General features: G+C 52.2%; 1 protein-coding gene across 1 annotated transcript; it reads left to right on the top strand.

Annotated features, from left to right (window-relative positions):
* The first annotated feature begins 17966 nt into the window (after positions 1–17966).
* Kbtbd11 (kelch repeat and BTB domain containing 11) lies at positions 17967–24200 on the top strand. The gene has a single exon (XM_038328953.1). It carries the CDS (start codon positions 18535–18537, stop codon positions 20434–20436), a length of 1902 nt encoding a protein of 633 aa, XP_038184881.1. The 5' UTR covers positions 17967–18534; the 3' UTR covers positions 20437–24200.
* Positions 24201–24615: the final 415 nt, after the last annotated feature.

Genomic DNA, 24615 nt, shown 5'->3' with positions numbered 1-24615 from the left:
TAACCCCATGTGTTTCCACACTTCACTGTTTATAGACTCTAGGTTCAGTGAAGTTGGTGAAATCTGCAGAGGTGTGGTAGTTGGAAGTTCTTTGTTAAAATCCCTGGGCGATGGGGGTGGAAGAAGGGGTGGGCGGTAGAGGGAGTGAGTAGGCCTGCAGATCCCACATGGTCCTGGACAACAGTGATTCTCCTAGCATCCAGAGCTGGGATGCTGGGTGCTCGCCGTGTAGGGAAAGCCAAGAAGAGGCTGTTTCCCAGCCTCTTCTCCACCCACGTGTAAATAGAAACGCACTAAGGGACCTTGAGAATCTCTCGCATGTTTGAGGAAAAACTGAAATTAATAATGAAAAGGATCTCAGCCTCAAGATTGCCTCGTTGTGTCATAACCAACAGAAAATGGAAGGTTTAATTCCTGCAGTTTGCAGCTTTCTGCCCAGATTGATGCCTGGCTAATGAACAAGAAGGGTTTTTACAACTTTGGTATTGAACTCAGAAGGGCTGATGGTATAAATTGGCCAAGCATATCAAGGCCGGGAAGAAAGCAAATGTCCAAGTCCTCTGTCCTCTGAAATCTAGCCATGGGTAATTTGCATAAAGCTTTTAAAAGTAGCATTTACCCCGGTCCAACCCTGACTTGTCTCACTCACACACCCCAGGCTGTCCACGTAGGAGGGAAGGCCTTGTCTAGACACCAGGAAACGTCTGCAGGTTGGTACGTTTCTCTATCCCGAACTTTTTAAAGATTCCAAACACTATCAGGATGTGGGCGATGGGTTTTTAATTACTACGCGAGACGTCTCTTACAGAGACTCAGTGGGGCCAGGATGCAGCAGCATTGGAGGTCCAACAGCCAAGACCGCCTTAGGCGGGACTCATTCTACCGCTTGACACCTGTTCCTGGTGCCTTTTGGGTTTGAGGAAGACTTAACAGGTCATGCCCGCAAGGTGCAGCGGGGTCTCATTTCTGGAGGCGCCAGTGGAGCAGTTGTCTAGGCCCGCGGTTGGCTGCCAGGAGCCCCTCTGCTCCCTGGGCCTCTGCTTCCCGGGGATGGAAAGGGTTAAGTGCGGAGGCGCGGGAGCAGCGGGCGAGCGCTGGGCCGGCTCACACTAGGCCCTCGGAGAGGGAGCTCAGCCGCTGTCCCTGCCAGCGGATCCCTAACCCGGAGGCTGCGCGCGGGACCGCGACGAGGTGCACGCGCTCCCGGGCCGTGGGCGGCCGCCCAGCTCGCGCTCCCTGCAAGCGCAGGGCTCACGCCGGAGTGAGCGGCCGCGGCCAGCCCAGCGGTTGGCGGGGGAGCAGAGGAGCTCGGCGCGCTCCCGGCGGCGGAAAGGCGCGCAGCATCGCGGCGCTCGCTCGTACAGGTGCGTGGAGCCTTCGCCCGCGCCATCCCCCCCCGCACCCGCCACCGCCGCGCTCGTACAGGTGCGCGCAAATGTTCGCATACGCATGCGCGCCTGAGATCCCCCGACCAGGCTGCGTGTCCTGGGCTCGGGTGGGCACAGGGGTGGAGGGAGAGCGGCGAGCTGCGAGCGGTGAGGTAGGGGAACGGGAGCGGCCTGCGGGACTCTAGGAGGGTGGAGGGACCTTGGGGATGGAAGGCAGGGGCGCTGCTCTTGGCGGGAGGTGGGCACTGGTGCGGGGCTGGATGGGGAGGGCGGGTTCTTCCAAGGTAAGCATCAGGCTGGGCGTGGGAGGGCGGCCGGCGACAGTGAGTCGCCCGCGCGTGCCCCTCCCAGGCCTGGGTCCGGCCTCTCCCTCCTCCTGCGGCGCCGAGTTCTTTACTGGGGGGGATGGGGGATAGGAACGCGGCACTAGCTCGAAATGTGAACATGGTTTGGTGCTTCGGGACCGGGGGCCCTTATGCTGTCTGTCCCCTTCGCCACGCATAATCTGCGGGGGCGTACGGGCCACGGCACAACCACACTTTACGCCGCGGCTCACGGAGCCAGACGGCCGGTCGGGGATGCCTGGTGGCCTGCGCGGGGACGTGCCTGACAGCTCGGTGGGGAGGGGGTGGAAGGAGGAAAGCGCGCTGCATTTAAATTAGGACTGAGTACGTCGGCTCGCCTGCTTCCAGGCGACAGAGCTGGCAGTGGAGCCCCAGCCTTCCCGGAACCCTGTCAGCTCCGCTGCGCGGCTGGCACAGCCCCCTCCAGGGCGGTGGGGGCAGGTCCTGGAGAATTCCTCTAGGTTGGCCCACTGCACCTGTAGCGCTAGCCGGGAGGATTGTCGCGCCAACATTTTTAGCTTTCCTAAAGAACTACCTTTCCCCCTCTGCTAGTGTCTATTCCGGAGACAGGAAAAGCACGTCATCGCGGTGAGCACTTTTACTTCCACTCAGCCCACTCGGGAGCTTTTCTAGCAGTTCCTTGGTTCCCCGCGGGTTCCCAGCACCCCTCCACTTCCCACTGAATCGCAGTTACTGGGTCTCTAATTAGTAACCCCGTGGCTGTCTGTCAATGGCGCCCTTAAGCCTTTTATCCTGAGCAGGCTCCTATTATTAGAACCCCCCCCCCCCCCCGCCTCAAGTCTTGCCAGGCAGAAGGGAGCTTTCCCGGGTGCCAGAGTTGCTGGGAGAAACCAGTGTCCCCATGCTGATTCATTAGGTGCTCCAATGCTCCCTACTGGTATAATTCAACTAAGGTTCTGATGAGAAAAAAATTCTACAGAGATTTTCAGTGCCAGCTACGAGAAATGGCTCATCATATCAAAAGGAAAGTACAGAGGGGAAATACTTAAAATATTTTGCTTGCGGTATGGAAGGTCATCTCTGGTTAAGGAGGAAGGAGAAAGCCTTAAATGCGTCTCGTTACAAGCCCTTCCCAGCAACGCCATCTTGGGGGCCACTACGCCCTGAGAGGATGGAAGGGTCTGTCGTTTGAGATCACATCACCACTTTGTTCCCCGCTGTCGGTGGTCTCTGATGGGGTATGTCCCAGTACAAGTCGCAGCATGAACAAAGGGACTTGCACTATAGTTTCTGAGCCAAGCAGCTCTCCCGTTGCCAGCGCTCCATCCAAGCTCATATCTCAGACGTTTCCTAAACACCAACGGCATAGTTTACTGTGTAATAACAGCTTGGTGCAAATCTGGATCCACTTAGGCAGTGGCAGTGATTCTCTGGACCGCCCTGCGTGGAGGCCTGTGGTCAGAACAGACCCAGGCGACTGCTGGGTATCGGGACTGTGTGGGGCAGAGCAGACTGCCTCCAGTGGAAACAGTGGAAACCAGCCCGTGAGTCCCTGCAGTCCAGCCTTGGCTGCAGTGTTCTTTCTACACTGAGAGTGTTAGTACCAGCAAATGTGTGTAGAAGATTTACAGCGTAGGACTTTTAAAATAAAATGCAAACTTCTAGGAGTCTGTTTGGGGAGCGTTCTGGCTCCTGCTAGACAGAGTATCTTAATTAAATATTGCCTTGGAAACTGAGGTCCGGTGAGACGGCTGAACACTCTTTCAGTGGTGCTTGTTGATTTCTGCTGTGAGTATAGTGTCATCCTAGGTTCTAGGTACACAATTCTGGGTACCATCGACCGGATCTCCCTGCTTGTGCATCTTAGACTCAGAAACATGGAGCATGAAGCGTATCCTGTCAGTACTTGTGTAAGAGCTCTGGAGGGAGTGTGAACATCCCATAAACATACATAATGAAGCCTCCTGGTGTGGCCAGGGGATTGGCATGGTGCATCAGCAGGGACTTTCACGTGCAAAGGCCCTAAAGTGTGAGGCAGATCACTAGACTTCAGTTCACAGACATTGATGAAGCTCGACACTGGAAGGCAGGATGGAGTGGCACATGGCTCGGAATGGAGACCCCGAGTCAAAGGGAGAGCCTGAAGATGGTGGGTGTGGGTAAGAGGTTGCGTAAATAAAAGGCCTTGTTGGGATGTTTGGGGTTATTGCTTTGGTGAAGAACGCTTAGAGCCACACAGCTGTGGCATCTGCCTTCACTGAATCTCCGAGCTTCATCCATCTTCTGCTTTTGCTGCTGTGGTGGTCTCTACGCAGGATGTGGACATCTGCTTTTGGATGCCTTTGTCAGCACACCCATCTTCTGAGACTGGGCCTTTGTTTCCCACTACATGGGACACAGTCCTCAGTTCAAGGACCAGGACTCCTGTTCAGGTCCTCACGGCTGAGAAAACGTGATGGCTTCAACAATAGCATCCATTCATTTTGCTTGCCACCCTGAAGTCTTAGCGGTGGCATGTCTGCCAATCAGTGCCAGATGTGGCAGCCTGGAGGCAGGGCTTGAGTCACGGAAAGCTGCTATTCACTCCTGGCATGGCTGGGCAGAGGCAGCTGGACCTCTTATAGTTATCTATGTGACAATGTCTTCCCTGGTGTGTCCTAAGAGTCCCATGGAAGCTGGACCACTTTTCCTGGGGAGCCTTTAGTCACATAGTGCCATTTCCGTTACAGTCACAGCCTGCTGAGTGAAGGAAGAGCTGGACTCCACCACTCAAAGAGCTCTGCCATCTCTTACCCCGGGAGAGCCCTGCATACGTCACATCTAAGAGGTGTGTTTGGAAAGCATCACCTGTCAAATCAGACCTCTGACTGCTGACTCCAATCCCCCTTCCCTGAGATGAGAGTCAGAAATCTCAACACCTTACACTCTCTTGGGGGTCACAGTTCTTAAGTCCCGTTACTGGATGAAGGAGCTGCCTTGAGCCCTTCCTATCCATTCGAAGGCTTGTGCACCCAAGAGGGAAGATGTTTGCTCTACATAGGTACCACAGTCGGCAGCACGGGGTCACTTGCCGGTGTTCCTCCGATAACCACGGGACACGAGTGTGCGAGAGTGTGTGTGGGAGACTGATGCTGTGGCAAAACTAACTGCCAAGGAATTAAGGGAAAGGGGATTTGTTCTGGCTTACGGTTTGCTCTCTGAATCATGTGGTGGGGAGGGCGTGGCAGCGAGAAAGAGAAGAGGCTGGGGATTGCATTTGAGGTCAGGGAGCAGGATGGATGCTGGCGCTCAGCATGCTTCTTCCGTTTCCCTTTTTATCCAGCGCAAGGATGGTGCTGCCCACATTTAGGGTGGGTCTTATCTTTAGAGGTGCCTTTCGATGATTCCAAAGCCAGTCAAATTGGCAGTGAAGATTAATCACAACCAAGGCTCCATGGGTGGGGCAGCTCAGCAGGCAGATGCCCAGGTTCCGAGCTCTAAATGTGGTTTCTTCTTATACTACTCAACGTTGAAGCTTGGTTCCAGTTATGGTTTGGGTTTGAAGTGTCCCCTGAAAGGCTTGTGTTGGAGGCTTGGCTCCTGATGACATATACTTGATCGTTTGGAGGTCGGTGCCTCTCCTGTGCCAGCTCTTGCTGTGCTTGGTTCATCGCAAGTCCACTCCTCATGTTTTGCCTCTTCTGAAGGTGGCATTTGTCCATTGCTTTTGGTCATGCCTGTGCCGGAAGCCATGTTGACGGCCAGAGCTGTGTCCTTGGACTTCCCAGTCCTCAGAGATAAATAATTTACTATATTTTATAAATGTCCCAGTCTCGGGTGTCCAATTACAACTACAGAAAATGTGTTAGTACACCAGGAAGAGCCGATGGTGTAGCATGAGCCTGGAGGGTGAATTCTCTTTCCCTCAGACAATTCCGTCTCTCTCCTAAGCTGTGCACTGACCAGGCAAGGCCTACTCAGAAAACGGAGGACATCTAGTTTTATTCAGTCTGCTGACTTTGTGCTAGCCTTGTCTAAACAGTGACATACAGATTGATGTCCAGGATGCTTGACCAAACATCTGGATAGTGTGGTACACCCACATGGATGATAAAACCATCATTTTCTCATCTCTTGGTGGGAAGGGGAACTGAGAGACTGATAAGCCCTTGGCCCACCGCTATCCCAAGACAGCCAGGTACAAACTAGCTGTAGCTTGGTCCTGGCCCTCCGTGGAATGTCTGCTGTTTGCTGCAAAGTAACCTTCTCTGCCTGTGTTCTCCCTCAGCCCCTCGCAGTACCTCCAGAGCCTAGCATGCTGTTTCATCTTGTACTGCATCTGTTTCCTTTAGCTGTAGCTGGCCGCATCTTACCCCATCCAATTTCCAATTGTCTTAAAACGTCCCGAGTTTCCAGGGATCTCTGGGGACCCATGCTGCTAGACAAAAGCTGCATCTGCACATCCCATCTGTACAGAGTGTTTCCTTCTCTTGGGCTTCCGCAAGGCTGCCCTGAGTAAAAGCACTTACAGTTCCCGAAGGCGCTGCGCTCTGCCGAAAGGAACCATAGAGCCCCATGCTTCTCTTCCTTGACCGTTTCCTGGGGGCCAACCTGGTGAGGCAGCATCACAGAAACCGGAACAGACACCTGCAGTAGACTTGCTAAATATGGGAGTCTCTCCCCTCCCCTCTTCAACACTCCCTCAAGGTCCCCATGCTCCCAGTTTACTCCAGAGATCTTGTCTTTTTCTACTTCCCATGTAGATTAAATATGGAAGTCTTAACAAAGAAGGAGAGAAGGATAAAGCAGCTAGGACTGCAAAAACAAACGGAAAAGACAGAAGGAAAGACAAGAGTGAGCCTTACCCGCCTTCCTCATGGATAACATGGGTTCAGTTCTCCAAAAAGCACATTTCAGCTACTTTCCAGAGAAGATTCAACTCATGCCACCTGTGAGAGGCAGGCTTCCCTTTTAAGGTTAAACTGCACACAGCGAGGGGGCAGAGAGACCTACCATGTGAGAGAGGCCTGCGGGACTGTGGGATAGCTGTGCTTGTGGCCAATGAAACGAGCTAAATCAGAACCTTTATGGCAGACAAAGGCACTCTACTGCAGGAGCACATGCGGTGATAGTAATTAGAACATCAGAGTCTTAACTGGGGTCCCCATTGCTGTGATGAAGCACCGTGACTGAAAGCAACTTGGGGAGGGAAGTGTTTATTTGGCTTACACTTCCATATTCATTACTGAAGGAAGTCAAGACAGGAACTCAAACAGGACAGGAATCTGGAGGCCAGGGACTGATGCAGAGGCCACGGAGGGGTGCTGCTTACTGGCTTGCTCCCCATGTCTTGCTCAGTCTGCTTTCTTCTGGAATCTAGGACCACCAGCCCAGGGGTGGAACTACCCACAGTGGGCTGGCCCCTCCCATCAATCACTAATTAAGAACATGCTCTACAGGCCTGCCTACAACCTGATCTAGGGAGGCATTATCTCAGCTGAGGTTCCCTCCTCTCAGCTCTCTGTAGTGTGTGTCAAGTTGACATAAAACTAGCCAGCATAAATAGCAAGAACAATACTAATGCAGAGATCAGTTTATCAGACCGGCAGTGTTAAGTTGCTAAACTCACTTGTTCTTGGGTCCAGGTGTCTGGGAGGTTGACAGAGCATGTAGGGCTGTTTGCTTAGAAGCTGTGGGTGCCCAGAGCTAACAGGAACCTGCTGTGTCCTCCCCCTCCCAGAGGAGAGGGAGATCTGGAACTCTGCCCACTTAAGACAGCCCGCCACACAGTGTCTGTTTCCCTGCCTTCTCCACTGCTATTTGGTAAAGTGTGACATTCTTAGGGGTGTCCCGAATGTGCTCTCAGGACTGCACCTGCAGAAAATGAAAGTGCCTTTGTGGGACTCCTGTGGCAAAGGCCAGTCCAGGTGGCTGGACCACTCTCAGAGAGGAGAGACCAATGTCTATAGGAAGGCTACCCACAGAAGCTGCAAGGGTATTGGGCCACCCATGTGACCTTTGTCCCCAAAGGGAGATAATCATAAATCCTCATTGCAGAGTGCCCTGTGCTGAGGTTGGCTTGCAGCCACTCCTTCCTCCGTACCTTAGCCTTATCCAGCACACTTGGAAGATTTCCAGCTCCCAGAGGGTGTCAGCACTGAAGTGTGGGGCGAGGCCATCCCATAACACAACTCTCCCATGCCACGCCAGTCACATGAGATGCTACAGCCTGTTCTGGGGTGGCCAGGATGGCTCCCCAAGTGCAGGCCCAAGTGGGAGCTCCTAGGAAGGACTCGAGAGTATGGCAACACCTGATAGCTTTTGCCTTACCCTTCTCCCCCATCCCCTCTACCTCCATAAACCGTTAGATTACGTTCCTAAAGCTAGACCCCAAGGTCTGTTCCCTTATTTGGCCACTTACTCTTTAAGCTGACTATCAAGGTCCAGCAATCAAAGTATTGAAGTCCAGCAACCAAAAGCCCCCTTTTGACTACCCTAATTAACATGCCCAATCAAAATTAGCCAACGCATCTTCTCATGGGTTTTCCCTCTTTCCCTTTATAAACTCCCACTTGTCCATGGCCTGTATCTGTCTCCTCTTCATCCAGAGGCAGCCCTTTGTCCCTCTGGGGCAAATATCCCTTCCACATCTCCCCTGTTCCCTTCTCCTTCTCCCTCCTCTATCTCCTGTCTTTGTCTCTTATTCCCTGCCCTCTGTCCCTCTGGGGCAAATAAATCTCCTTTGTGCTGAGAACTCATTTTGGGGTGTCTTGTGCCGACTTTGAGGTGCTTTCACCCTGAGTGTTCTACAGAAGCTACCTTCAGACCTGCATGTTGGGGGAACTGAAATAAAAATGGCAACCATTGAGAAGTCGGTGATGGTAAGAACGGTGTCCGGAATTCAAGCTTCCAAGCTCATCTCCGGAGCTCATTGTAGGCAGATTTTGCAACCACAGGTGCCGCCGCCTCTTGGAATCTTGGGACTAGAGATGGTCTTCTTGTTCTTGCCCCTCAGACCCCAGGTTCTGATGCCCACTTCCACAGCAGTGGTTAAACTGTGATTGTCAGCGGAAAGAGCCCCGCTCATCTCTGCCCCCCCCCCCCCCCCCCCCCCCCCCGCACATCCAGTTAACCTGATTAGTGGAGGCGGTCATGTGACCAAGCTAGGGTGCCCCACCCCAGCCTTCTGTCTCAGCATCATCTCTTCCTGACCCCCTCTTCCTGACCTCCAAACAGGAAGTGTGGCTTTGGACACCGTAACTGTGATAAAAAAGAATCCTGTTTTCTCTCTGGCCCCCGAAGCAGTTAACACCTGCTGTTCAGGCTGAACAGGACGTTCCAGTTCAGGAACGTCCTATGTTTGCGAACTGACAGCTCTCACGATGCAGGCACTGTGGATGAGGAGAGCTAAGGAGCTGGGGTCTGGCTGGGGGCCGCTGCCTGCTTTAAGTTTGTCCCTGCCGTGGAATCAAGTGTGCTGACCAGAAGATGATGCAGTTTGGGACCTGCCTGGGCTTGGGCAGTTCTGACGCTGTTGCCACTGTGTGATCTTTCCCAAGTTTTAGTTTTATAAACCTAAGAGCTCACAAGTCTAGAAATTATACCCTGCGACTGTCCCTTTTGATTTCCTCTATTTCATTTGCCTAAAACATGAGTAACCACATACGTACATCACTTAGCTGTCATGTCCCTTGCCTGGTGACAGTCTTACTTTGTCTGGGATTTCGCACCTTGTATTTAGAGTAGGCCAGCTCACGCTACTGAAAAGTCTGTCACTGGAGCGTTCAGAGTAACAAATTACAAATTAAAAGACTTTGAACAAACACAGCCTATCAGAACAAAAAAAGGAGGCACTCCTGTTCCTGAGACTGAACGTGTTTTTGTCGGTCCTTTGATGCAGGAGGAAATGCCCCTGTACTTCACATGTAGAGTCTGCTCAAAGACCTGCCTCACCTCCCTTCCTGTGTTTTCCACTTTGTAAGATACAGGCAGCATTTTTATATTTAAGAACGCGTGTAGGTGGCATTACAGGTAAACACCTGGCCAGTCTTCAAAAAGGCGGAATCGTGTTTGTGGGATTCACTATGATTGGTCCGTGCGGATTTGAGCTCATCGATTTGAAGGTGAAGTTAACAGTGCTGAAGAATAAAAATCAAGATCTTTTATCTTTTTGTTCATGTCTGAAAGGACAAGACAGGCTCTCCCTGCGTATCACTGCTTGCTTTAATTCTTCCAAAGGCTCTCATGGGTCTCTTTGTGGCCAAGGTGACAGAACTCTGTGGCTACCCGAGATCTCGCTGCTCCACTGGTTCCTGGAGTTCCTTACAGCCCATTGGCCACTCTCCTGGGGAGCCAGACTCACTCCCACAGGCCTTTGAGTCTCCCACTGGCTTCAGCAGAAATTTCATATCTCCAGGAGCATCACCTGCCCTGGAAGTTAGGTCGTGTCACGGCATCTTAGGTCTTGTGTCCACACTTAGCTGGTCATGGCGTCTGATTCCATTTGAACATGTTATAGCTTAGTTTGTCTCCTGATACAGCTCCAGAGGGTGAGGACTAACTGATGTCTGGTCTCATCCATGCCCATGTGTACCCAGCCCATGGTAGGTGCTCTGTGTTCATCTGATAATGACTGCCGATAAGTATTGTCCAGTTCTGGAGGACCAGTCAGAACCTGAGTGGATGCTTGGAAGAGCTGTAGGTTTATAAGCCTTGCTGGCCTCTCATTTCTGACGCCAGCACCTGTCACTGGTGAAACGTTCCATGTTGACTTTGGGCTCACAGAAGGTTTCACAGTCAGGCTGGTCCAGGCAGTACTAGGAATCGCATGTTCTAGCTATACATGTAAGATAAACTTACAGTGTGTGTACCTTCCCCCCCACCCCCGGTCTCAGTGATTCCAGGTGTTCACGCTTTTTATTTCTCCAAGTCCCTCGAGTCACTTCCGATTTCAGAATATTCCATCTGTGTCTGGGCGTATGCCCTCGCAGAAGGCAGGGGCACAGCTTGCGTCATCTAACCGTGAATGCTTTGAGTGAACGAGCATTTAATTTCCACCCTTTCTGTCAGTCCATCCACATCTGATCCTAGTGAGTTTGCCTGCCTTATAACGGAGATGGGGTGGGTAGGGTTGCTCTACATTCCAGGTTTGAACACTCCCATCCTTGGGCAGTGGTCTTTATCCCCATTTGCTTTCAAGTGTCGTGCTTCAGGCTTGAAAGTAGAAAATGTGTCCTGTAGGATATGAAGCTAAGCCCTGTGTGTGTTTCAGAATAGTGGGATATAAGACCATCCACAATTGGGTGGAGGAAACAGATTGTAACATCTATTATTTCATGACCTGGTGTCCAAATGGATAAGTGAAAATTTAATCTCTCTACACGATGCTTCAGATCTCTCCAAATAGCCCTCAGCTGGTGATGGTCAAGGGTCCCAGGGGATGGAATCCTGCCTCCTCTCTATTATGCAGTGTGGCCTGACCCTAGCGTCATGCTGTAAATACGGCGAAACCCTGGGGACTAGAGTCTGAGCGCGGACCTTTAAGCACCATGGCCAGTGAATAGTCCTGTTAGCTCACATGGTTTATTAAACTTAAGGACTAGGAAAGCCAAATGCCTGGGCTCTCCTCTCCAAGGCCATCCGTGGACGGTGCAAGGGCAATGGGGGCTGTTTCTGAGCACACACCATTGCGATAGTGGGCACAGCTGTGGGACATGTCCAGATGAGTACTGGGGGGGGACATGTCCAAGTGGGGTGCCACGGCTGTGGGGCATGTCCAGATGAGTACTGGATGGATGCAGCTCACAGAGCTCAGAATCCTGCACGCCAGATGAAGGGTTTGGGACCTGATCCAGTCCAGTGTTCTTTCTCCTGTGGTTTTTCATATCTTAGATTTTTTTTTTTACTTATGTGTTGAGATTTCACACACACACACACACACAGAGAGAGAGAGAGAGAGAGAGAGAGAGAGAGAGAGAGAGAGAGAGAGAGAGAGAGAGAGAGAGAGAGAGAGAGAGCACAGCCAGGGCAAGTGAACTGGGACAAATGCTTTCTCTGGTACCACCCTAACCTACCCTCAAGCCTCTCTTGACCTCGGGGTGGGGGGTAGGCTGGGGAGAGTCTGCACTGAACTTGCCATAACATGGCCATGGTCATAGTGACTGGCATCCCATTGGGGCTGAAGGGAGCATTTGCTGGGTGTGATTCTCTCCCCAAAGGGACAGTGACAGAGTCATGAGGGAGGAACCCTCTGGACTCACTGCTTTTAGTCTAGAGCTGAAACAGGCAGTCGGGATGTCAGCTGCTTGGAGTCCCAGCTCCTCAGTGACAGACATACAGGGCAGGTATGTGGGACAGCAGCAGGAGCACTTTGGGCACAGACCCAAGCTGCAGCTGCATCAGCTTGCTTTATGCCAGAGACCACAGAAACATCATGTGAAACCTGCCAAGTGATTTGAATTTGGGGGATGTATGGCTTAAGCTCTCACCCCTTCAAAAAGTGCCACTAGCATTGTATTTCCCCAGAGAATGCTGGTTGCTCGGTGTTCACTGTACCTGTGAGCTGCTGAGGACCCCCCCCCACCACCACCACCACCACGTGGCTCAGTCTCCAGTGAATCAGAAAATTGGGGAAGAGCTCCTACCCCAACCCCTGGCCTTCCCACTTGTATATTGTGTTGGGACACCTGTTCTTGGGTTTGGGGTGTTTGGTGCTGTTCAGGCATACAAGGAGACAAATGTCAGTTGCACATCATTGGGTGTGGCCAGGCTAGGGGTGCAGGGAATGCAAGGGGAACTGGGGAACCCATGAGAGCTCAGGGGCTCAAAACAGTGAAGGATGAGAACAAGGTGACACTGTGTTCTGGGGGAGGAAGAGGAATTTAAGCACAGGTGCTTTTGATAGAAACAGTGATCAAAGACCAAAAAAAGGGCCACTGCCCCAACATCTGTCCTTGTTTTTATACTTTAAAACCTGCAAGTTGTATGATTACAAAAGCCATATAGGTTTATTTTTTTAAAAAAAAAATAAGGAAATCTGTTGGGTGTGATAGCACCTGTCTGTAAATCCCAGCGCGTGGGAGGCAAAGGCAAGGTTTCCAGTGTGAGGCCAGCCAGGGCTGTGCGGGAAGTTAAAGTACAGCCTAGCTGTGTCGTGACATCCTGTCTCAGGAAAGAAAAGCACAGGGAGGACTCAGTGCAGTTATCCAAGAGAGCCTGGGCTCTGCCTCGCCAGCACCCAGCATGCCCACCAAACCTGGGAAGTCTGCCATCTCATAAATACATCTTCTGGTGTATTCTGTGTGTTGTATACTGTGGGGCATTTTATCTGGGTGCTTACGAGTTATAAATAAATATAACCAGGAAATATATATTATATATTAACTATGGATGTATATATATATATATATAATATTAACTAGGGATACACGCACATACACATATATATTATGTACAATATATATTATATCTCCCTAGTTAATGAAAGGTATCATATTTCAGGTCCTGGGGGACACTGAAGTGGCTTGGCCTTTTGGACAAGAGATTGATTAGCTATTAGTGCCATAGACAGACAATGTGACAGGAGTTCTAAAATGTTTAGACCCATTCTTCTAACAAGGGCCCTCGGACGTTTCAGAGTGTCTGGTGGGCTATGCTGTGTAGCCGATGAGCAGCCCACACATAGTACACACTTGTTTGTTGTCTGGTTGTCTCTTGATTCCCAGGCTGCAGAAGAGCGAAAGTTTAAGGCCTTTAATTGGTGTGTGTGTGTGTGTGAGAGAGAGAGGGAGCGAGTGAGAGAGAGAGAGAGAGAGAGAGAGAGAGAGGGGGAGAGAGAGAGAGAGGGAGAGAGAGGGAGAGGGGGGGGGAGAGAGAGGGAGAGAGAGGTGGGGAGAGCCACTGCTAGCCCTGATGGCTTAGGAACTTCCTTTTTTTAAATTTTCAAGACAGGGTTTCTCTGTAGTAGCTTTGGAGGCTGTCCTGGAACTAACTCTTGTAGACCAAGCTGCCTCTGCCTCCTGAGTGCTGGGATTAAAGGTGTGCGCCACCATCGCCTGGCCGGAACTTCCTTTTGAAAAGTCAGGGTTACAGCAAGGAAAGTCATGAGTATGGCACCCGCCATTTCTTTGTAGAAACTATGTTTCTGTGTGGTGGTGGTGGTGGGGAACAGATAGCAGAAACATGAGCTTCAGGAGTAAGAATTTTGGCTCACAGGAGAATGGAGGTTCCTAGGCAAAGCTGTCTTCCCTGACATACACGTCACATCCCTGAATGGCCACCATCTTGAGATGGTGGGCACACTGTCTCATGAGCAGCTGCCATAGGGAAGGCTCTGGTGGCTGGGAAGAGAGATGGGTGGTAACTAGAAACACATTGCCCTGTGCCTCACCTACTGGCCCAAGGTGCCTGGGGGCAGTTTATTGGTTCTTGACTATGAAGCATCAGGTAGGCAGTGGTCCTGTAGGTGTGGGGGACACAGGCCGGATATGGGAGAGACGCAAGGGAGTACTGTGCGTCATTGGAGTTTGTCTCAGGTTTGTAAGTACATCAACGAAGTAAAGTGAGCTGGCTGTAGCAACCTGAAGGGATTCGTTTTCACAACTGGTATTATAGCAAAACATGCAACTTAATTTTGTATAAACTGATACCCCCATTAAACATATAGCCCAGTGTCTACATAGGGAAGCCATACACAATCTTATGTTTTTAATTCATATAAATGGTAAATAAACAGAAACTTAGTGTTGTTTAGATATTTTAAGGTATAGAAGGTCATATTCTTACAGAGAAAATGCCATGTAAACTATATTTATCTAAAAGCTTTCTGCAGTGCATGATTTTCTATTTAGGAAAAGAGGCTTTGGCACTTCTCATCTGTCCTGGCACACTCCTTCCCAGCAGCTTTCTGGCATCACTGAGGAGAGTCTTTGTCCTAAGGTCAGGAGCAGGCAGCAAGGGCTTCAGTTACTGTACCATAATGGTGACAGCGCTCGGCAGGAGCCTCCAAGGAATTCTCGCCCTCATCGAGACCTGGGCACAACGCAGGGAAATTTCCCCTTCCAAACCTCCATTTGGTTTGGAATTGCATGGAACAGCTGCCAGAGTTATTCTTTTCCTTTATTCTGTTTTGCTTAGACTTTTGTAACTTCTTAAAGCTGCTAGGGTTTACAGTTAGTCCCCTAATACGAACACAGCTGCCCCCCCTTTGTACAACCCACATTGCTTCCCTGCACCCTGTTGTACACAAGCATGGGGGGGGGGAGATCACACTGAGTCAGACAGCTCAGGCGGTCGTTCCCATGGACAGACTGCAGGAAGCCATTCCATCTCATTAGGGAGGGCCTGTGTGTGAAAATGCCTGTCTGCTCTGCCTGCTTTCAGGTTAAGCCGCAGTCATGACTGATCCTAGTAAAGAACCCAGTTTTCTTTAACACCACCTTCAAAAGGCCAAGGGACCCCCTCCCCCCCATCTTGCTCATGTTGGGAGGTTTGGTACCTCCGTCTATTTTTTTGAGCTGGGGAGAGGTGCAGCCAGGTTTCTGAAGTTTGACCCTGGCTTTCGTGGGGGACAGCATGGTTTCCAGCTTGCTCCTAACCTGTTCTGCACCAGCCTCAAAGAGGTGAGGCCGACAGGTTTTGCTGCAGTGGTGGGGTGAGTGTTGCTGGCTGTCACAGGGTGACAGGAGAGCCCTTGTTCGAGGAGGAGGAGCAGAGTGGAGCTACAGGAGATGTTCTGCATGCCATGCTCAGAACACAGGACTCAGCCAGCACACCCTGCCATCTGTGCTGAGGGGCATCATGGGACACCGAGGAATTCAGTGGGGCACCCTTAAAGCCATACTCTGGACATGTGCTTCTGAAAGTCATGTTGGAGGCATGTGTGTTGGGAGTAAGTAATATAGCCATTAAGAAACACAGCAAGCGTGCTTTTGGTGGTAACTGAGTTTCCTCTTCCAGAATGACTAGGAGCTAGAGTTAGCTCCATCCCAGGCCTCCTGACCAAAGACAGGTCCCATAGGTGTGGGCCAGACCACACCACTGCCTTAGCATAGCTTCAGCATGGACACTCAGTGAACATTCTTTCAGGACTTAGGGCCTTGAAATGACCAATCCAAGCTTCTCTCTTAGAGTCTTCTGTTGCTTGGTCCCCCTCTCAGGCTGTGAAGCCAGGGAACCAGGTAGTGCGAGGCCACTTCCCAAGTCAGAGGGTGTCCTAAAGGTGGCGATGGTCTGCTGTCCCTCACAGAGGCAGCGTGACAAATGGGCCGACCAGGAAAAGCAGCTCTACTCAGTCTCATCCAGTAAGGTTTCCAGATATTTCTGCATAAGACATGTATCATGTCAAGCTTCTGACTTCACTTTCCTTCAGTGCTAAGCCCAAAGGAAAAGCTCTACAGCCCACGGGGTTCTGGGGCACCCATCTCTCTTGTGTTTGAGGTCATCCTTCATCCTCATTGCTGTGGACCAGCAAGTCCTTCTGTTCCCTGGGCTGACAGACAGCTGGATGGAGGCTTTGTTGGGATGGTCATAGATCAGCCAAAGGACATCATGTCCTGTATCCTCCTTGGAGTCCTCTGACCCATGTGCCTGGCGTACAAGGCTTCAAGTTCCCAAACCTCCCTGGCATTATCTCTCCTGAAGATCTTAGTGCAGCGCCGCAGGCAGAGAGAACATGCCAAGTGAAACAGATCTGGCATGGAGGGAACCAAATGTCCCCAAGTTCCACGATGGATGTCAGTGGCGAAGTGGCTGGAAGAACCGGGTGGGGACAGGGGTGCCACACATGACACACCTCTATGTTATCCTCTTCATCCCGTGACAGAAATACCTGAATAGCAACAGGTGAAGGTTTGGGGCGTGTTGCTTCAAGGCTTATAACCTGTTACTGCGGGGTAGGAGCGAGCGCCTGCCCAGGGTTTGCTATGCCTTAGCAGATCAGAAAGCAGAAAAGTAGGCAGGAAGGAGATGGTCTGTAACCCTCAAGACATAGCCCCAGCTCCTGAGCACACATCTGTGCAGGATAACAATGAAGGTGGTTGGAAGAAATTCATAACTTAAAACACGAGGGGATTTTTCTATGGGGGTAGGTTAAATTGACTGCACAGGTCTCCAGCAGGAACACTGCGGGTGACAACATCCTGTAGCAGTGTCAGAAGGTTGGGTATGCCTGCTGCTTCAGGCAGCCACTGCCTCCTCCAACAGCACCAGTAGCTGGGAACCATGTGCTCAGACATAAGGCTGGGAGGGACAGCTCACATTCAAACCATGACAGCACTTATGTAGTATGTGTAGGGGGTGGGGGAAGAGGGAGAGAGGGAATGGAGCAGGCCCCGAGATGCACACAGAAAGTACCCAAATGTTACTTCTTGCCTTGGGGAGACAAGTACATTCTCTACATTAGTGCCAGTCCCTGAGTTGCCTCTGCTTTTCTTGTTCATGCTCTTCAGAAAGCCAGGGTACAACTGGGCCACACTGACCTGCTGCTCACATCCCCTCCGGCAAGGCAGGGAATCATACACCAGTGCCTGCCAGGGCAAAACTCTGCCTAGTATCCTTAGGGTCCTGACACCCTGCCACACCTCTGCAGCTTGCTTCCCCTTTACCCGCTTCAGGATATTTGGTAACTGCCTCTCCGGGGAAGAGACCTGATTCCAGTAAGGACCACAGGGGAGGCAGGTGGAGCCCCAGGATCAGATCCTTGATGTTTTCAAATATTTGACACACATCGATTGTAAGTGAATAAGATTGTTGCCCAGAAAAGTCGAGACTGCCAGCACTTTAAGTTAATGAGGTTTGTAGCCACGCTGTGCTTCCGCAACACACGATCTTGGTTCTGAATGTACTTCTACTGGGTTAAACTTCACACTGATAGCTGGCTAGTTATGGAACTAGCCACATATTGGGCCTACCTTACCGTGGTCAGAGCCTCTTTTGGTGACATCTGTTGCCTGAACTGGGCCTTTCTTAGTCTTGTGCCAGAGGGAGACTGAGTGATTATGTGTTCCCTCTCCACAAAACTTCAGCGCTAATCAGACGTTTGGCCACCAGACAGAACACTAACTGCAAGTGGTGAAGGGTCAGGGGTGAAACCATCTCCCTCAACAGTGAAACTTAACACTTCCCGCTTTCCTTTTGTGAACAGGAACAAGACCCTGACATCCCACGAAGCAGAGGCAGGCCCCAGATGACAAATGAAGAAGGCCTGGGATACACACAGGAACTGCCTTTCCTGACACCCACCCAGAGGTGGTAGTTCCCCAGGTGGTCTGCGTGGATGCAGAGCTACCACCCAGGACTCAGACACACACCTCAGCTGAACTCGGGGCTGCACAGCTGGAGGCTAAAACAGCGGAAGCCAAGGATTTAAATGTGGTCACCCCCACCCCTAGAGGATTTTCCGGTCCCGGGGCTGCAGCGTTGTGGGGCAAGGTGACACAGTGGGTTCACAGAGAGTCAAATGAAAGGCGTGTCTTGGTGGACCAGAGGCATCTAACCTCAGTTCTTCTGGAGCCATACCAGAGAGCAGCAGCTCAGGGCTGTCGGAGGGACGTGCGAACTGCGACAAAACTGCTTTGGCACCAAGCTGGTTAGTTCACCTCCACCCCGACAGACATAGCCGGAGTAGAGGATCCCTCGGTTCAAAAGTTCAGTGGGAGTTGGGCGCGTTCTCCTCACAAGAGAGGAGAGTGGGAAGGGCAAGGTGGGAGTGGCGTGAACAGGGAGGGGGTGGACATATGTGAAATCTGATCTGGTGCCAAGGGAAGGTTGTGCTGCCAAGGACCCCAGGGCAACGAACGCTCAGCCTTCCACCAGGCATGTGTGACTCCTGAGCTGGCAGAGACCGCACACAACACAGCCCGCTCATGGAGAACTCCGTGGCGCCTTTCGTCCTCTACCCGGGGACTGAGCCCGGGACTCCGAGAGAGGACAGCCTGCCGCTGCCAGCCGAGGAGGAGGAGGGCGCTGCGTCCCCGGCGCAGACATCCTGCAGTCTCAGCACCTCGCTGTGCTTCAGCTCCGGGGACGACTCCCCACCGCAGTCTCGCGCCTCTGCCGCGGAGGGCGCCGAGGCCTCTCCGCCTCCTCATCGCAGCGACTCGCGTGTGGTGGAGACGCAGTGGGAAGTCAGCAGCGCCGCGTCCCCGGAGTCCCCGGAAGAGCGCGCGCGCCCGGAAGAGCCGGCTTCGCCGGAGGAGCCCTCTTCCCGCCTCGAGGACGCGCGCCCTGCGGAGTCTCTAGACGAGCCCGGGGAGCCCGTGCCACTGCCGCCCGGGTTCGGACCCGCGCACGGAGAACCCGACCTGGTCATCGAGGTGGCCGGTCGCCGGCTGCGGGCGCATAAGGCGGTGCTGGCGGCGCGCAGCGACTACTTCCGCGCGCGTGTGTCACGGGACGTGCTGCGGGTGCAAGGCGTGAGCTTCACGGCCCTGCGGCTGCTGCTGGCCGACGCGTACAGCGGGTGCATGGCGGGCGTGCGGCCCGACAATGTGGCCGAGGTGGTGGCCGGCGCGCGCCGCCTCCAGCTGCCCGGCGCTGCGCAGCGCGCCACCGATGCCATGGCGCCGCATCTGAGCCTGGATAACTGCTACGAGGTGCTGAGCGCCGGCAAGCGGCAGCGGCTGAGCGAGCTGCGCGACGCCGCCTACCGCTTCATGAGCGACCACTACCTGGAGGTGCTGCGCGAGCCCGCCGTCTTCGGCCGCCTGTCCGGTGCCGAGCGCGATCTGCTGCTGCGGCGCCGCCTGTGTTCGGGCCGCCCCTGCCTGCTGGCCGCTGCGCTTGGACCCACCGGGGAGCGCGCGGGCAGCCGTCCGCAGAGCCCGTCCGGGGACGCGGAGTCGCGCGGGGACGCGGCCGTTTATTGCTACCAGACAGAGGTCGGGGAGTGGCGCGAGCTGACGCGGCTGCCCGAGGGCGCGCCGGCGCGCGGCTGCGGTCTCTGCGTGCTCTTCAACTACCTCTTCGTGGCGGGTGGTGTGGCTCCCGCGGGTCCCGATGGCCGCGCGCGCCCCTCGGACCAGGTGTTTTGCTACAACCCGGCCACCGACTGCTGGAGTACCGTGCGACCGCTGCGCCAGGCGCGCTCGCAGGTGCAGCTGCTGGCCCTGGACGGCCACCTCTACGCTGTGGGAGGCGAGTGCCTGCTCAGCGTGGAGCGCTATGACCCACGAGTAGACCGCTGGACCGCGGTAGCCCCGCTGCCCCGGGGCGCCTTCGCAGTGGCCCACGAGGCTGCCACCTGCAACGGCGAGATCTACGTGTCCGGGGGCTCGCTCTTCTACCGCCTGCTCAAGTACGATCCCCGACGTGATGAGTGGCAGGAGTGTCCCTGCAGCAGCAGTCGAGAGCGCTCCGCTGACATGGTGGCCCTGGACGGCTTCCTCTATCGCTTTGACCTATGTGGGAACCGCAGTGACGCTCAGGCTGCAGTGGGTTCAGGTGGTGGGATCAGCGTCTTCCGCTACCATTGCCTGGCCAAGCAATGGAGCCAGTGTGCCGTGCACCTGCGGCCCCCGGGCGCACCATCAGGCCTGCAGCCCTTCCGCTGTGTCGCTCTGGATGGTACAATCTACTGTGTCAGCCGCGCGGGGACCTGGCGCTTCGTGCCTTCTCAGGACACTGAGGCTGGCAGCGAAACGGGACCTGGTGGCAGCTTTGAGCCCGAACCCCTGGGATCCCCTCTGGATGTCCGGGGCGTACTGTTTCCATTTGTGCTCAACCTGCCTGAGAAACCGGACAGCGGGGAGCAGGGATCAGCAGCCTAGGACAGGATCAGCTGTACAACTCCACTGTCCAGCAGCTGGGGTGGGGGTGCAAGAGAGTGGGCTAAGAACCCCCCCCACTGGGGAGGGAGGGCAAAGAGGGTGCAGGAAAGGAGGGAGCTATCGATAGGGCAGGCTGCTGGCCACAGCGCATCATGCTAACGCTTTTGAGAGTAGAAGCTTCGCTAGTTTTGAAGACATTTTTTGCAATGCTGTTTTAAGACCCGCTTTGCAGTGCTGGATTCTCCCGTTGCTTCACTTGCTTAGTGGGGTTCATGGCATAAAGGATGATGCAGATAATACGATGCTTAAGGGAAGAGGTAGAGGCCACAGGTGAAGTCACATGCCGGGGTGGACATCACATGTGTGATGAGGAGCCTGCCCAGTCCCTGCTGTAAGGCTCTCAAGCCTGAATGGGATCCTAAAGTAGACCAGGCATCAATGCAACTGCTGAGAGAAGGTCACATCCCACACTGAGGTTTAAAACCATAACTTACAAGATCTACATGACCTGAAAAGTTCCCTGCGTGAGACATAACTTCAAGAGGTGAATCTTTGTTGACCAGCATGGTTTCTAGTCCCAAACCACAGACACACAACCAGACCTGTGTCTCAGAGCCAAGGCATGCTTCCAGGCAACTGTAGAGAGGATGTTATTAGCAAGAGTGATCATTTATCCTTGCTTAGATTTGAAGTCTTTGGTGATGAAACATTATCAGGAAGCATGCTGAGCAGGAAAGCATGGCCAGCAAAGGAGTCTTCCTATTGAAAAGAACCCTAGGATGGCAGGCTCTACATGTTCACCCACTTCCCGGTTTTAGAATAAACGATGGCAAGCTTCCCCGTGCTCCCCCCACCCAAGACCAGTTAAAATCACGTGTTGACAGTTGCATGCTTTGAGCTCTCTACTTGGTTATATTTTGAATGTGTCTTCTGTGATTCTGATGAGGGAGATGAACCATCTCCCAAGAAGGTGTGATACCCTAAGGAGTAGGACATGGAGAAACACATGTGCTTTGAATGTAGTTTAGCAAGTGTCATTTATCTAACTTCCAAAACATTCTAACAGAGTTGAAAGGAAATTCACACGTAGACAAGGTTGCAAGGACCCAAACCAAATCAGTTCATATTTGGTTTTCTCATGCGTTAGGATGCTGTACATTTGAGCATATACAGACAAGGCTTCCTATTTATTAAGAAGTTAAGGACCAAATGCATGCTCCCAAATAACTGGTTGAGATTCCACATCTGGCCCGTTGTTTTATTGCAACAGGGTCCCTACACGTTGAGAGTTTCTGAAGAGTAATTAGAGGAAGCTCTGCGTGTACCATGTCATCCGCATAGAAGTTGGCGCTTAGCTGCGAATTGGTTCGGCTTTAGAGGCTGCTCTGAAAGTTCATAGTGAAGTGTGTTTAGAAACAACTAGCTTGGTTATTCCGCATGACCCAGAGGAATGGAGTTTACGGTTTCTGTTTGGATATTCCAGTTGCTTTGTGCTTGCTCGTGATTACTCATAAACCAAGAGGATGTCTTGGCAACTTGGTTAATCATCTTAGGAAAGAAAAACAGACTTCGTATGCCTGGTTTTAATGGTCTCTCTTAGGAGTGTCCTGGAGGAAGGGGAGCAAAGTGAAACAATGTTAGTCTCTAAACACTGTTTAGAGAGACGCACTTTTATATTGTAGCTCTTTTTTTTTTAATGAAATCCTCCCTATTTTCATTCCTTCAGTACCTAACTTATAAAATGCCATTATGTGGTTTTTGCCTGCGAAGTCATTCCCCTGACGTTCCCTTTTGAAATTTGGCCTCTTGAGTGGCACGTCCCCGGAGAGGACAGATGTGCATCAGAGGTCTTCCTGTGGGGACTAGCATGCTGTTGTGCCCCACAGAACACAAACAAAAACCCAAGGAAGTCAAAAGGGTAAACGTATTAATCTGTGAACCGTGGAAGGAAAATTAGTTCATTAATCATGAATAGATGTGTGGCCAACCTGTTTTTGAGAGCATATAAAATATTTTATATCCTGTTTCTAAATAGTGACCCTTATGAAAACAAATACTGCAGGCCCTGGCATGTCTTAGCAACCATGCATCTTGTTCTTGGGCTCTGGGAGATTTACTACCCATCTGTCTTAGATTCATTTCATGTTGACATAAGCAACTTACGGGAGAGAGGGTTTATTGTGGCTCAGAGTTCAGGTTACAGTCCCTCATGCTGTGGAAGTCACAGGGCAGGACCTCGAGGGAGCAGGTGAAACTGATCTTCAGTCAAGAGACAACCTTGAATGCACATTACCGCCAGGCTCCCTTTTCTCCATGTATACATTCCAGGACCAGTCAGGAAATGGTGTGGCCCACAGTGGACAGCTCTTTCCATTCAATGAATGCAATCAAGGTTAGCTCCCGACAGGCATGTTTAGAGGCCCACCTTCCGGATGATTCCAGGTCCTATCAGTTAGCATTAACCTTAATGCCTCCCACCCCCAACAAACAGACGTGAACTCTGTAAGGTATTGGTTTGGTAGTGAGGGGAGCAGGCATCGCTGAGATGTGCCTCCAGGGTGTGAACCAGGGTAAGTCCTTCATGTTCTACATGCTGGTCATACTCTACAGTTCACCTAGGAGGATGGTTAGTGTGAGCACGGATCTATCAGTTACAAGAGTCAAATAAGGCCAATATGTTTGTGACACCCATTCATAATCTCAGGACAGTAACCCTTGCATGCTGACGCCCCGGGCGTTTGAAAGAACAGTGCTGCTTTAAGGGGGAAATGATCGACACACAAAAGATTGACCTTTTGCTTGGCTGATGGGTAATTACATTTGTGTTGCCAGGGTTCATTCGGGATCCTAGGCAACGAGCTAATGTTTCTTGGTTTTCTTTCTGTTTTGTACTTTGGCATGGGACAAGCCCCACCTCTACTGCAGACTCTTGGCAGCTTCGCGGACTTGGAGTGCAGTGATTTGACTTCTAGAGAAAGGATGGCAGGAGTTTTTGTAATTCTAAGAAAACGAACACCTGTGGAAATTTTGTTGGCTGCTTAGTTTAATTTCTTACCTGGGTTGCTATTTCGACAAAAAAGCAATGACCAGTGATCTCTAGTAATCCCAGTGATAACTGTGCGGACTCTTAGCAAACTTTGTCCAGTGTTGAAATCGAACGCCTTCGAGGCGGTCTGTGGAAGTCAGGGTGAGGCAGGACGTGACCACCTGGGACATCTTGGTGGGTGATGGGAGCCCAAGCGTGCTCTAGCGTTGTGCCTTGGTTTAGTGCCTTCCCCAGCTGAACAGTTTTCATCTTGACTCTCAAACAATATCGCTGTCCCCTTTCCCTTTTGGTATCGTTCACAAGGAAGTAATGGCCCCAGCTAAAAGTGGAACCGTGCCAACACTTCAGCTGCATCTGCACTTTGTCATAAATGACAGGTGGCCATGTCATTTATGCTCTGTCCACACCCAGGAAGAGGACACTGGTCCTGGCAGCAGCTTCACGTGGCTCTGTGGACAGGTCTGGGTTGAAGTAAAAGTCTAGGTGCATTCTCTGATGTGAGACTGCAGCTCCCCCGCCCACGCCTGGTAAATGGCTCACCAGAACCTACTAACTAGTACTCACATGATGCCATTTGGGAAAGATCTGCACCTGTTTAGGGGACGGTCGGGTCAAGCCAGCCATTGCTGGATGCATAGTTACTGTGCTTATGCTTGCGTTTTCTCCTAGGCACAAATGACGTAAAACCCTTTATGTTTGTCACCTGCGCCAAGACGAAATAAACTGTGTGCCAGCGCTTCTGAAGTTCTGCTGCGCTTGCCTCTATCTCTGATCCCCAGAATGGCGGGCGTGGGGTGGCCCCACAGTAACCGGACTCTGACGAGTCTTGAGAGATCTAGGGTATCACTGCAGCCAGCTTCAGTGGATGCTGAGGTTTCCTCCGCCTCTCCACCAACCTCAGGGTGTTCGTGTCCTCCGTCTTCGTACCTGTCTTTGTAGCTAGCCCCGTCACTGCCTGGTCTTGCCCCGGAGACTGGGGTGATGGAACCATGAGGGCTGTGTATGGGCTCATGAGGTCCATACAGCCTCCAGAATTGAGGAGTGGTCACTGCATGCCATGGGTGGGTAGTGGGGCCGGGAATTCAGGACTAGGTGAGAGTGATTCAAGCCAGGCCCATGCTGTGGCTCCTGTA

Source organism: Arvicola amphibius, chromosome 4 (genome assembly GCF_903992535.2).
Source record: "Arvicola amphibius chromosome 4, mArvAmp1.2, whole genome shotgun sequence".
NCBI lineage: Eukaryota > Metazoa > Chordata > Mammalia > Rodentia > Cricetidae > Arvicola > Arvicola amphibius.
The sequence above is the reverse complement of the archived record's forward strand: the minus strand, read 5'-3'. Positions and strand labels throughout refer to the sequence as shown.

What these genes read in the sequence shown, in the direction of transcription:
- Kbtbd11 (XM_038328953.1), top strand. Translation starts at nt 18,535, where the DNA reads ATGGAGAACTCCGTGGCGCCTTTCGTCCTCTACCCGGGGACTGAGCCC.